General features: G+C 40.3%; 1 protein-coding gene across 1 annotated transcript in view; it reads right to left on the reverse strand.

Moving 5' to 3' along the window:
• LOC139447095 (filamin-A-like) overlaps positions 1–14,543 on the reverse strand; it is a 113,844-nt gene that overhangs the window by 6,888 nt on the left and 92,413 nt on the right. Inside the window, exons 31-35 of the mRNA XM_071228256.1 lie at positions 7,568–7,711; positions 6,656–6,709; positions 4,244–4,717; positions 783–929; positions 304–411 (exon numbers count right to left, since the gene is read on the reverse strand). Of these exons, the coding sequence (XP_071084357.1) occupies positions 304–411; positions 783–929; positions 4,244–4,717; positions 6,656–6,709; positions 7,568–7,711 (927 nt within the window). The remainder of the gene's footprint in view (positions 1–303; positions 412–782; positions 930–4,243; positions 4,718–6,655; positions 6,710–7,567; positions 7,712–14,543) is intronic.

The raw sequence follows: 14,543 nt of genomic DNA on the forward strand, positions 1-14,543 counted from the left end.
TAACATACAGCCACACCTCATGCCCCGTGTTTCCCCATCAAATGCTGACATACAGCCACACCTCACGCCCTCTGTTTCCCTATCAAATGCTAGCTAACATACAGCCACACCTCATGCCCCGTGTTTCCCCATTAAGTGCTAACATACAGCCACACCTCACACCCTCTGTTTTCCCATGAAATGTAACATACAGCCACACCTCGCGCCCCCTGTTTCCCCATCAAATGCTAACATACAGCCACACCTCGCGCCCCCTGTTTCCCCATCAAATGCTATCACACAGAATAGTAGACGTAGGCCCACCTTCTTCTCTAGGGGTGAAGATGACGGTGCTTTTGCCGTTGTAGCTGTCGTCCACAGTGCACGGCACGATGGACCCGCTAGGACCTCGCACCTCCGCTGTCAACTTGCCTGAAATAAGGTAGTTCATGTTAGAATGTTAATTATTAACTTGGTCTTCTGATTTACAAAAATTAATTTACCTACAATATACAATATAACTGTTATTGTCATCTATCTCACTAAATAACAAAACCATAATATTCCACATTGCTTCGCTTAAGATAAGATTAAATAAGATAATACTTTATCACACAATTTGTGAATTTCGTCACCTTATAAATCCCCGGTCACAAATTGAAGCATGACAGTGAAGCAGAATTATACCCATAGAGAATAAATGACCTGACACGAACAGCTGTCGATGATGTTTCGCATCTCTGACGTCATGTAGAGCATTAAATTGTTAAGTTGTTTCTTTGTAAGCTTCAATTAATTATCACCTGGTCCTGCCTCGGCCGTCTCAAATGGGATGTGTTTCTCCTCTCCAACCACCAGGTGGATACGTTCGTTCGAGTCCATATAGTGCTGCCAGCCGCCAATCACTCGCACCTTGCGTGCATCAACGATACGAGGGTGGAATGGGCTACCTACAATATGGATAATTTGTTGATTATGGTTGAAACAAAGGGGAGGGCTGAAATGAATCACAGTGATTGAAAATCAAATATTAGTTCAGTATTAATCTGTCACAAATATATGAAACATTGTCAACTTTTATCTTTTGGTATGTAATTTATTCATTTATTTTGACAAGGTGCTGGGTTGCGTTCTTCATGTTGAAATCTCAAGGTGGTAGGTTTTTGGCATCAGCATGATTACACTGATAACATCCAAACACAGACAAATACAATTTTCATATAAAGGATCAAGTGAATAAAACTTATTTTCAAAAACAGATTTTTGTATTGTAAATAGAAACGGAAAACATCCAACACATGTATGCCCCTAGAGCTGAATTCTTTCAATAAATACACACAAGGAAAACATTTTTATTTTCTATAAACTATTGCTAGTTTTAGCACTCTACAAATAACAAATATGAAAAAAAACAACTCAACTACAAAAAAATAAATAAAATCGACTAATTCCAGATGAAGTAAATTAAAATTCTCTTAAAAATCTGTTACTTTCAGATAAGCGTATGTTAACAAGTTCCAATAGAATAACTATTTCCTTAGCACAGACAAAGATTCTGAGAGAAGTGCAATGAAATCTATTCTACACAGCTCATTGCAAAGACAAAGACACATTGAATGGCACAAGGTGAATTATTCAAACAAACTCATTTGAGAGTGCAGAGAGTTAAGTCTTGTGACAAAGAAAGTGCTTCAAACATGTCAGTTTCATTATAACAGTGACAAGAGTTATCCCCCTTATCCCCCTGATACCGATGAGCACAAGTTCTGTAAAATACATACGTTCAATCAATCATCTAATTATACCACATAACAGTTCTATCATAAAATGAACCATTTAAACATAAAAACTTGTGTTGTTCAGTTCAATAATTGTAAAATCTAAAAAGATGATCCTGATAAACTAAAGTATTCTGACAAAAAAGAAAGAAATTATATTTAAGCATATTTCAAAAACATCATCAAAACTAACACACAAAATATAATTTTCAAAATTTCAACTGTGGTCGGTGGTGAATTTTTTAACACATCAAACTTAAACAAAATCATCCACCAGTGATAACCTGCCGACCACCACTGTATATATTATATGATTTATGTTACCATGAATATCCCGCCCGTTCCACTTGACAGTAATATCAAACAGCCCCGTCTCCACAGGGACGTAGGTGACGACAAATCGGCCTCCTGGCTGGGGGTCTATGCTACACTTAGCTATAGAGTTAGGGCCTGAAAGCAGGGAGAGCCAGTTGGCATGAAGACTTGGTGAAGTGAAAGCCAGCAAGATTGTGTCAGTCTAAAAGCTGTGGCTATCTTGTCGATATCTATATCCTTGACACTGCAAAGTGTCACAAACCTTGTGCATTTCATGTCAATTTCACAGAATAATTTACTGAAAATTATATCTACAAATTATAATTTTTCATCTTGAATAAATCACATTTTTCTGGAGTGATTTGAAAAACATGTCCTCAACGCATGTTTAGATCTGTATGAAGAATACAATAAACTTCCAAATGCACCAAACATCATGGACAAGATATGGATAAGTTATGACAAGATAACACATTCATTTCACTCCCTTGCTCATTTCAATGTTGGAACATTGTCTTGTCAAGTAACAATACAACAACACAATTGCAAACAACAAATGAAATATGAGCGAGGGAATGTTAACAATATATGTACATGAAGGAAAATTGTTAAATCTACAAAAAGACAAGTTCTTCTCAAACTAAAGGAAAATTTACAATTAGTAGCTGAAAAAGAAATACACAACTGCAAATGTACATCTGGAAGAGAGAGAGAGAGAAGTTTACATCACAACTAACTAACCTTAGAAGATATTTAGTGTGGAAAAAACAAAGACTACAGTGACACTCATCAGCTGAAAACTATTGAAAAATGATGGAAAAAATAAACTATCTAATCTGTTAAATCTGTTTCTAGAAGGCTATAATGACCCACAGATCTGATTTCACAGTTGTCCAATGAACATTTCGAAGTGACAAATTTTCCTTAATCAACCAGATCAGTACCACTACCTTCCTGACAGAACGTCTGTTTCATTCCGTCAAATACACATTTCGAAGTGACAAATTTCCCTTAATCAACCAGATCAGTACCACTACCTTCCTGACAGAACGTCTGTTTCCTTCCGTCAAATGTACATTTCAATGTAACACCGTTCCCTTTATCAACCAGATCGGTACCACTAACCTTCCTGAGAGAATGTCTGTTTCCTTCCGTCAAATGTACATTTCAATGTTACACATATTTTCCAAAAACAGTCCACCAAGCTGCCTGTCTGACGTTTATGTCTGTCATCAAAACTCAGAACAAAGGGAAGGTAGGATTTCTACAGTGGCAGGTAAATTGATACCTCATGAAATATACATGATAACAACTGCTCGGTTATCACTAGGTTGCTGAAGTTTGTGGACACAGATTCCACTACCCTCTTCATGTACCCACAGGACAGCTACCACCGAGCCAATCAATAATAGCTTGTTTATAGCATGCTTCTCTCTCTGTGCAACTAAATGTCAGTACACATTGCAATATCAATTTCTGATATGCTTCCCAGGAGATAATGACACAAAAGTGCTGAATTGTGTAACTAATGAATCATTAATAGCTACAACTCACGTGGCTTACGGCTAACAAGGGTATTACTCCCTGTCAAAGTTTTATTGCGAATAAGATGATTAATTTCAGCTCCAACACTAATGTCTAAAATGAATAGCCAGTAGGTGTTACTCTATGTGATCAAACCACTATTTGCATACTTTTTGTTAAATTTTATGACAAATTTTTAATTTATGCATTTCAGATCTCTCATTAATTTTAGGGTTTGTGTGAATATATTTTGACGTAGTACGGAAAAAGATGATGTACTCTGTAGTGAACCTTCAAATGATTCCAAAGGAAATTCAAAGATAAATAAGATAATGTTCAAAACGATAAATATTATACATAATTAATCATTGTATCACTGCATGTCCCTGATCCTTACCCTGAAAATAATGCACACGGACAATGAAATAAAATATAAAAAACAGTCACTTTCTAAAAGCTGAAAAAAACACTGATGAAATATGCAGGTGGGTTGAAAGGTAAAGACTCTGATATCTACCAAAGCTTTGTGATGTTTGTTTGGCCTAGGTCTGTACATCACAACAAGCAACACGTCGTTAGTGGCGCCACCTACATGTGTCTATTTCACAGCCTCACATCTAGGACCAGCAGCAGTTTCATCATCTTACCCTCCACCATTACAACAGATGTTCGGACGGCTGTGATTGACGACACAGCAGCTTGTAAATCCCCTTCCTCTTCCATTTTGACAATCATCGACGTTGTTTCCACATCATCCTCAACTTGACTCTTCCTGTACATCTTGTCCCCACCACCCTCAATTTCAAAGCCATCCTCGTCAATTTCATACTGCCTCATACTGTCCCCATCCACTGCATCACTTCTCCTGTACATCTTGTCCCCACCATCCCCAATTTCAAAGCCAGCCTCGTCAACTTGATACTGCCTCATACTGTCCCCATCCACTGCATCACTTCTCCTGTACATCTTGTCCCTACCACCCTCAATTTCATTGCCAGCCTCGTCAACTTGATACTGCCTCATCATGTCCCCTTCGTCGTAGTGAGAATGTACAGCTGTGACGCTAGTTCTCGTCACAGATGATTGACTGATGTGCATGTCAGCCGCTTCCTCTACACTGCCTGCTGGTACACAAGGAATGTTCTTACATATTTACCCAGTCCTAACCTCAAAGGATGAGTGCAAAAACAAACTTAATGATAAATATTAACATTTTTTCATTGACTCCATCATACTGTATTTTCATGTCCCCATAAATGTCTTGGGTGAATGAACATTGGCACTTTCCTACTGCAGGTGATTGGATAGAGAAACTGTATCATGAGACTTGTGGTATATGGTCAAAGGAGTGTAAAAAAACAGTTATAGATGGTTGGCTGATGACTCGAGCTATTTTTCACAATATTCAGCAAAAGTACAGCTAGCTACATATGACACTGATCAAGAACATGGATAGGAATAACACTGATCCAGAACATGGATAGGAATAACCCTGATCCAGAACATGGATAGGAACGACACTGATCCAGAACATGGATAGGAACGACACTGATCCAGCACATGGATAGGAATAACACTGATCCAGAACATGGATAGGAATAACACTGATCCAGAACATGGATAGGAACGACACTGATCCAGGACATGGATAGGAACGACACTGATCCAGAACATGGATAGGAACGACACTGATCCAGAACATGGAAAGGAACAGCACTGATCCAGAACATGGAAAGGAACGACACTGATCCAGAACATGGAAAGAAACTACACTGATCCAGAACATGGAAAGGAACGACAATGATCCACCCCCGGGACAGGCATGACACTGATCCACCCCTGGGACAAGCATGACACTGAACCACCCCAAGGACAGGCATGACACTGATCCACCCCATGGACGGGCATGACACTGATAGACCCCTGGGACAAGAATGACACTGATCCACCCGAGGGACAGGAATGACACTGATCCACCCCTGGGACAGGCATGACACTGATCCACCCCGAGGACGGGCATGACACTGATCCACCCCTGGGACGGGCATGACACTGATCCACCCCAGGGACAGGCATGACACTGATCCACCCCTGGGACAAGCATGACACTGATCCACCCCTGGGACAGGCATGACACTGATCCACCCCAAAGACAGGCATGACACTGATCCACCCCTGGGACAAGCATGACACTGATCCACCCCTGGGACAGGCATGACTCTGATCCACCCCAAGGTCAGGCATGATACTGATCCACCCCTGGGACAAGCATGACATTGATCCACCCCAAGGACAGGCATGACACTGATCCACCCCTGGGACAGGTATGACACTGATCCACCCCAGAGACAGGAATGACACTGATCCACCCCTCGGACAGGAATGACACTGATCCACCCCTGGGACAGGCATGACAGAGACATCTCAATTGAACAAGATGTGTGTCAGCTGATATTAAGTGCACATGGCATCTTGTATCACATATGAACAACAAACAGGAGGAGAAATTATACAGAGTAACACAATATACAACTGCAGTAAGCAAGTTGCTAGTAGTACTGTAGTAGATGAAGGCCCATGTTCAGCGACCTGGACATTGTGGGCATTGATCTGGACACTATCAGGGTACTGATGACATGGTCAGGTCAACACCGAGACACAATCTTTCCTGGAGGTCACCCATCCAAGTAAATATTCATACACAGCCCTAATGTCCAACCAATACCCAGTTCAGCTGCCTGTTACAACAAGTATGATCAAGTGCCTATGGACCATAATACTGCACTGAAAACAGCAAAGGTCTAATGTAACATGAGAAACAAAACAGCGTCAACAGACATGATGAACAAGAATATTCAGGACCTGGAATCAAAGAAATGTGAGAGGTAATGCAAAGCAGATCAGCAAAGACGCGCAATGTATGTCACGTAACAAGTACAGCAACTTGTGCATGGGCAGGAAGATGAAGCAATGAATGTCCCTCAACCAACACAATAGCCAGACATGGTGCCCAAGCAAGGTTTTGGTCTGCACATCTAAGTGCCTGTGTAAAAACATACCAACAGCCTCAGCCTGTAGGGATATAGCTCTGATGTCTTCTACTGAAGCGTAATCTACATGGTAAAAGTGAAATCCATCATCATTAGTTTCATGAGATGAGCATGCAATGTGCACCCGTACAGCTGACGACTAAACTTCGCCGTGTTTCCTGTCATATATATGGTATAAGTATATATAAGTATATATAAGTATATATAAGTATCATAAACAGAGGAAATAATTTGCAAGGACACCAAAATAAAATACATTCCTGAAGAAGAGTTTTTGTGATCAATTTGTTTAATTCATATTTGCAAGCTATGCCTGATTATTATGTATTCCTAATTCTTTACAGAAGAAGCTTCCCAGTTTCCATGGGAATGACACAGATGTGATATCATCCTGGCAATTAGATTATTCCAACGTGACCATAAAAGACACATCCCCATACCATAACTGTCTTTAGAAACACAACATAATCAGGCATGAATTAATTCTTGGCACTCAGCGACAGGTACTTCAGCAAAAACAACTGATTAGTAATCTGCTTTTAGGAAAACAGAACAAAGACAAAATATAATACACTGTCACTTTTACACATGAAAACAAGTTTTTCACATGAAATTATTAAAACCTTAGAGAATCAATATCATTTGTCAGTCTTTCAATAATGGCACAATAATGGCAAGAAATGTAAAAAAGTTAAAAACTGAATTAAAAAATGATGTTTGATATTTAATGTAGAAAGCTGAATCATTGCAATTTAATGCTTTACGTATAATGGAACCCTGGAATTTCAGACAGTTGTTTATTTGGTCTTCTAGTGATTATTTGGTCTTCAAGTATTTATTTTCTCAGTATATATGTGCACTTTAATTCACCATGACGATTTCCACATATGTAAAACATGTGACACTGTCTGCTGTACTTACCATCGACTTGTATGGTGGGTTCGCCAGTAATCCCGCCAGCCTCCACGAAGAAGGTAGCAGGCTTGTCCTCCTCGCCACGGTACAGCCCATCTCCGTGGGCAGTAGCCAGAGCTCCCTCCCCGATCTCCTGGGTGAATGGACTTCCTGGAACACAAAGGCACATGTTACCTCTAGGATCAGGGAGTCACTGGAATGTGAGTGTGTGAGTTGGGTTTAACGCCTCTTTTAACAGTATTCCAGTTATATCACGGCTTGTCAGTTTAATGTGGGAAAAAAGCCCGAAGTGATGCAGGTCTCAGACGTTTACCACTTTGGTGAAATCCACGAGTATGGGGTATGGTGCTGACAAACCTAGAAACATAATCAAGGCAACCGGGATTCGAACCCAGAATCATAGGTTTCTGGCGTGCCCAAGGGACCCAACTCTGCACAGCGAATCACGGCACCTTAGACGACTGGGCCACCCGTGCCCTGTCACTGGAACGGGTCAGTTTAGACAATGACCCTAACGTGAAACATTTGACCAAAGTAAATCTTGAAGACGGAACTCAGTCTGGTTCTAGTGCTCCTCACAACTCACTGACCAACATTTTTAGCAAAATGTTTAAAACATGATTTATGTCTGCCAATTTGAACCATCTAAAGACTGCCAATCTGGAAACAAAAGTCCTTTGTCAAAATCCGGTCCATGTTCTTGCCATACAAATCAATCCTAAAATCTGCTTTTATCCAAATTTAATATACAACTAAAGGAGGATTTGGGAAACATTAGTTATTTCCCAGAATAAGGAAGAAATGACAATCAGAAACAATATTCCTTATACAATTGAAAACATCCACGTACAAGAGATGCAACTACCCTCACTGTACATGTGCTACCATCCTCATCTCGACATTCATTACACCCAGATCAAATAAACAATCAACAGTAGGTTGATTAACTTCAGCTTCTACCAATGGGTATGAATATGGGTACCCATTTGCTTCATCAGAGATATTAAGACTAATTTGAAATAAAAATAACAAATATTCGGTTATGAAACTCCATCCTAGATAAACCTAGACTCGGTCTAGAATTTATGTTGGAGTGTTTTTTTTCAGTGACTTCTTCATAACATGTAATTTATTCCTTTAAAAAGATTCAAACAAATAATTTTCCAATTTTTTTCAGTGCATTCAGTATTTCTGGTTCAGGACAAGATTGCCCCGGAAGACTTGTTGCAGTATTTACAACCTGACCACAAAGGAAATATAGATCACAACAACATGTTATTTTCTGTAACCTTCAGTAGTAAACATGAAGTTAATTTTGTTCATTATACAGACTATGTGGCCTAAATGAAGTCTCTTTGTATATATCAGAAGGGTTGTCTCAGTATCACCAGATTAACTCTGCAACATATTGATTAAATTTCATGCTTGCCCGGACTTATTAGAGCAGGTTTGATTTACTTCAACAAAAGCCTTACACCAGGACTGTGTATAACCTTTGAAGCATGTCATCTATATGACATTACCTGAACAGGTAATAAATCTCATATACATATATGTTTGTATACTATATCAATTTCCATGTATTTCTGTGACCTTGAGAGGTCAGCTTTGTCCAAGTTTGGGGAAAGTAATGAGGCCTTACTCCATTATTCCACAAGGAAAGCGCTCACCAACAGCCCACAGGCCATTTGTTATGTGTCGACTACAGGCCAGTATTAACCAGCAGTCTGCCAACATTGTGTTACAATAAATATGCATCACGATGGTCACATCACAATAATTATGCATCACAAGTAACGTCACAATAAATATGCATCACATAGTCACGTCACAACAAATATGCATCACATAGTCACGTCACAACAAATATGCATCACGATATTCACGTCACAACAAATATGCATCATGATAGTCACGTCACAATAAATATGCATCACGATAGTCACGTCACAACAAATATGCATCATGATAGTCACGTCACAACAAATATGCATCACAATAGTCACGTCACAACAAATATGCATCATGATAGTCACGTCACAACAAATATGCATCACGATAGTCACGTCACAACAAATATGCATCATGATAGTCACGTCACAATAAATATGCATCATGATAGTCACGTCACAACAAATATGCATCCCGATAGTCACGTCACAATAAATATGCATCACGATAGTCACGTCACAATAAATATGCATCATGATAGTCACGTCACAATAAATATGCATCACGATATTCACGTCACAATAAATATGCATCACGATATTCACGTCACAACAAATATGCATCATGATAGTCACGTCACAACAAATATGCATCACAATAGTCACGTCACAACAAATATGCATCATGATAGTCACGTCACAACAAATATGCATCACAATAGTCACGTCACAACAAATATGCATCACAATAGTCACGTCACAATAAATATGCATCATGATAGTCACGTCACAACAAATATGCATCCCGATAGTCACGTCACAATAAATATGCATCACGATAGTCACGTCACAATAAATATGCATCATGATAGTCACGTCACAATAAATATGCATCACGATAGTCACGTCACAATAAATATGCATCATGATAGTCACGTCACAACAAATATGCATCACGATAGTCACGTCACAATAAATATGCATCATGATAGTCACGTCACAATAAATATGCATCATGATAGTCACGTCACAATAAATATGCATCATGATAGTCACGTCACAATAAATATGCATCACGATAGTCACGTCACAACAAATATGCATCATGATAGTCACGTCACAATAAATATGCATCATGATAGTCACGTCACAATAAATATGCATCATGATAGTCACGTCACAATAAATATGCATCATGATAGTCACGTCACAATAAATATGCATCACGATAGCTACATGTTAAGAATGAAATATATCTCATATATATTTCTTTACAAACTCTGACAGTCAAACATTTTCAAACACAGGACTTTGATAAACAGTTTTCTTCAGTACTTTCCTAGAGGGCTGACAAGGGTCACTGCATGTCTTGAATACAATACTGTTCTGTCAGCTTTGTACAAAGTCATTGAGGCCATCTACCATTACATTCATTTGTTGTTTTCCAGGACTGCCTGCTGACCACTGGACAAAGAGCAACACAAGAATATGGTATTACCCCTATTTAAACAAAAAATTCACCATCTCTCCAAAAGTATTATCAACTTCTGTAAACTACGTTTATAATGAACAAGCTTATAACGAACTGACCGATATAACAAACTTATTTTTTAGTCCCGGACATTTGCTTTATATATGCTGTACATATGCTTATAACGAACTACAGGGTTTTTTAACTAAAATTAGTGGTCCCTTTGAGTGTGTTATAACCGTAGTTCACTGTAGTTGAACACTCAAAACATATCTGGAATTATTAAGACTTTTTGATAACCTGTGTTTTTAAATTTCAAAACACTCCAACCTAGTCCAGTGTCAACATGACCATCACATGTGATTGTGCTGCTGTGTAGGCAGTGTACAGAACACTCTAAACCCCTTACAATGAACTGTGGGCTCACTGTGTGCAGAATATCACCATCAAGCATTTGTAAATACATTTTCTTCTCTTGATAAGCATGCATACATACATGAAATTCATAAAGGCATATTGTTTGCACTAACACATGCTATGTAAACATACATTTCCACAAATTTGTTCTTGTTTGCATAAATCTCAAGATGTTTGTTCAGTGTAGTAACACAAAAAAAGTATATTTTTGCATGTTTCTTCCTAATATTGTAAAAAAAAATAAACAAAACAATCATATGTAAAACAATTCTCATTTCAAGGAAAACATGAACAAATATTTTCTTAGATGGTTAAAAAAAAAACATCTTATAAAGAAAATAATTATAAAATAAAACAAAAAGTAGTTTCTTAATTCACGAAATAAATAAGAATATTCTTCTTCATAAATTCAATAATAATTTTCTTTTAGCTGTACTGCTCCTGTTTGGAGTTTTGATCTCTGTGACATTCAGATAGAAGCCATCTGTATAAGGTAATTCACAATGTCCATTAGAAAATGAATGACGACAGAACACAATGGAATTTGATGAAGCCTAAACAAAATATTTTTTCATTTCATGGGAACTGTATGTCAGCAGCCTAGGTGTCTGCCTGCCTAGGTGTCTGCCTGTCAAGGTGTCTGCCTGTCTAGGTGTCTTTCTGTCAAGGTGTCTGCCTGCCTAGGTGTCTGCCTGCCAAGGTGTCTGCCTGCCAAGGTGTCTGCCTGCCTAGGTGTCTGCCTGCCTAGGTGTCTGCCTGCCTAGGTGTCTTCCTGTCAAGGTGTCTGCCTGCCTAGATGTCTGTCTGCCTAGGTGTCTGCCTGCCTAGTTGTCTGCCTGCCTAAGTGTCTGCCTGCCTAGTTGTCTGCCTGCCTAGGTGTCTGTCTGCCTAGATGTCTGCCTGCCTAGATGTCTTCCTGTCAAGGTGTCTGTCTGCCTAGTTGTCTGCCTGCCTAGGTGTCTGCCTGCCTAGGTGTCTGTCTGCCAAGGTGTCTGCCTGCCTTGGTGTCTGCCTGCCTAGTTGTCTGCCTGTCAAGGTGTCTGCCTGCCAAGGTGTCTGCCTGCCTAGGTGTCTGCCTGCCAAGGTGTCTAGCTGTCATGAACATCTGCCCAATGAGACTACTGCTTATACGACATAGTTACCACACACTATCATTACAGAACGTCGACCACTCTCCCTACGCTTGCCCTGTTCAAATACCCCAACATCAAACTCTCCTGTACCCAGGAATACAGCCCCAGGTTCCCAGTGCAAGATGCGGGAGTATTATCTACAAGCAGGCAATCATTGATGTAACTGGAAAGGAATTCACACTGTCATGGCACACTTCCTTGAAATATTGATGTGTGATCGATTTGTTAAATGCAGAAAAACCACTCACCCGACTCAAATATGCCGAGACAAAGCCAACAAAACTACTGGTTGTACCACATATTGATTTGTCCAAGGATGGTGACATAAATACTGCCAGGAATTGCAGACTCCTGTTCCAAGTAAATCCACTTCAGAGAAGTCAGGATGGCACTTGCAGACATTCTTCACAAGGGATTTGACTTATACATGACATTGCTATTGCATAATCAACTTGTTTTTCTTCAAATGCCTCAACACTTTATAGAAAGCAACTATTCGAAAAGCAATCATACAAAAATAAATTTAACTACCAGCATTTTTGTTGTATTTTAAAGTGGAGGTTATTATTATTCTAGGCATGTGCAATTTCTATAAATAGCTGATAAAGTAAGTATAATATATTTGATTATATATTTATTTATGATTTTGATTGACATATTTACCCAGCATTTGACAAATACTACCAATGTACAATACACTTTATTTATTACCCATAGGGTTAGAAATAACCGAGCTCATTAAGATCATATGTGCACTTGTGCAAATATTGTTTTCATCCTCTGGAGGGCATTGTTGATGTCATTCACATCTTTGGCGGTTGTGATCAGTGCATTTTTCTAAAGGGGATTTCAAAAGGATTAAGATATAATGGGTACTAAAGAAATTATTACACTCACATGTGTGTCTGATTTCAGGAAATAATTCTGACACTTGTTTCGTAAAATCAGTATAATACCTCTCTCTCTCTCTCTCACACACACACACACTGAATAAAGTTAAGCACAGCTAGGCTTGCATAATCCCCCCCCCCCCCCCCCCCCCCCACACACACACACACACACCTTGAATAAATGAATAAAGTTAAGTAAATGATTGCGTAATTTCTCTCTCTCTCTCACACACACCTTGGATAAAGTTAAGCACAGGCTTGCATAATCTCTCTCCTTCTCTCCCTCTCCAACACTTGGACCATGAACACTGTTCACTTCCTCTAGGGGGTCAGGAGTGGGTGATGATGCATAGGACCAGAGGATGCAGTCGACTATTTCCATGAAATAGTTACCAAATACATCATTACATAATTCACCTTGGTTTCTGTATTTTAATATAAATATGTCAGTGTTTCACAAAAGTAAAGGACATATTTTCTTTAAATTGCTATTTTTCATGGAAATAAATCGTAAGAGGTGCCTAATCATTTCCAATGTGAACATATACTTATTTAACTATCTCTTTCATAAATTATTATTTCAAAATATTTTGGATAGAAATTGAATTGATGCCAACAGAGAAGTGAGTGAGTGAGTTGTGCTTTCACAGCTTTTAGCAATATTTCAGCAATATCATGACAGGGGACTCCAGAAATGGGCTTCACACAATGTACCCATGTGGGGAATTGAACCCGGGCCTTCGGCGTGACGAGCAGACACTTTATCACAAGGCTACCCCACCACCCCAAGGCTACCCCACCACCCCAAGGCTACCCCACCACCCCAAGGCTACCCCACCACCCCACGGCTACCCAACCGCCCCAAGGCTACCCAACCGCCCCAAGGCTACCCAACCGCCCCAAGGCTACCCCACCACACCAAGGCTACCCCACCACCCCAAGGCTACCCCACCACCCCACGGCTACCCCACCGCCACAAGGCTACCCCACCACACCAAGGCTACCCCACCACCCCAAGGCTACCCAAAAACCCAAGGCTACCCGACCGCCCCAAGGCTACCCCACCACCCCATGGCTACCCCACCGCCCCAAGGCTACCCCACCGCCACAAGGCTACCCCACCACCCCAAGGCTACCCACCGCCCCAAGGCTACCCCACCACCCCAAGGCTACCCCACCACCCCAAGGCTACCCCACCACCCCAAGGCTACCCACCGCCCCAAGGCTACCCCACCACCCCAAGGCTACCCCACCACACCAAGGCTACCCAACCGCCCCAAGGCTACCCAACCGCCCCAAGGCTACCCCACCACACCAAGGCTACCCAACCGCCCCAAGGCTACCCCACCGCCCCAAGGCTACCCAACCGCCCCAAGGCTACCCCACCACCCCACGGCTACC

The sequence above is a fragment of the Haliotis cracherodii genome, unplaced genomic scaffold (assembly GCF_022045235.1).
Source record: "Haliotis cracherodii isolate W230 unplaced genomic scaffold, xgHalCrac1.p SCAF_7, whole genome shotgun sequence".
NCBI lineage: Eukaryota > Metazoa > Mollusca > Gastropoda > Lepetellida > Haliotidae > Haliotis > Haliotis cracherodii.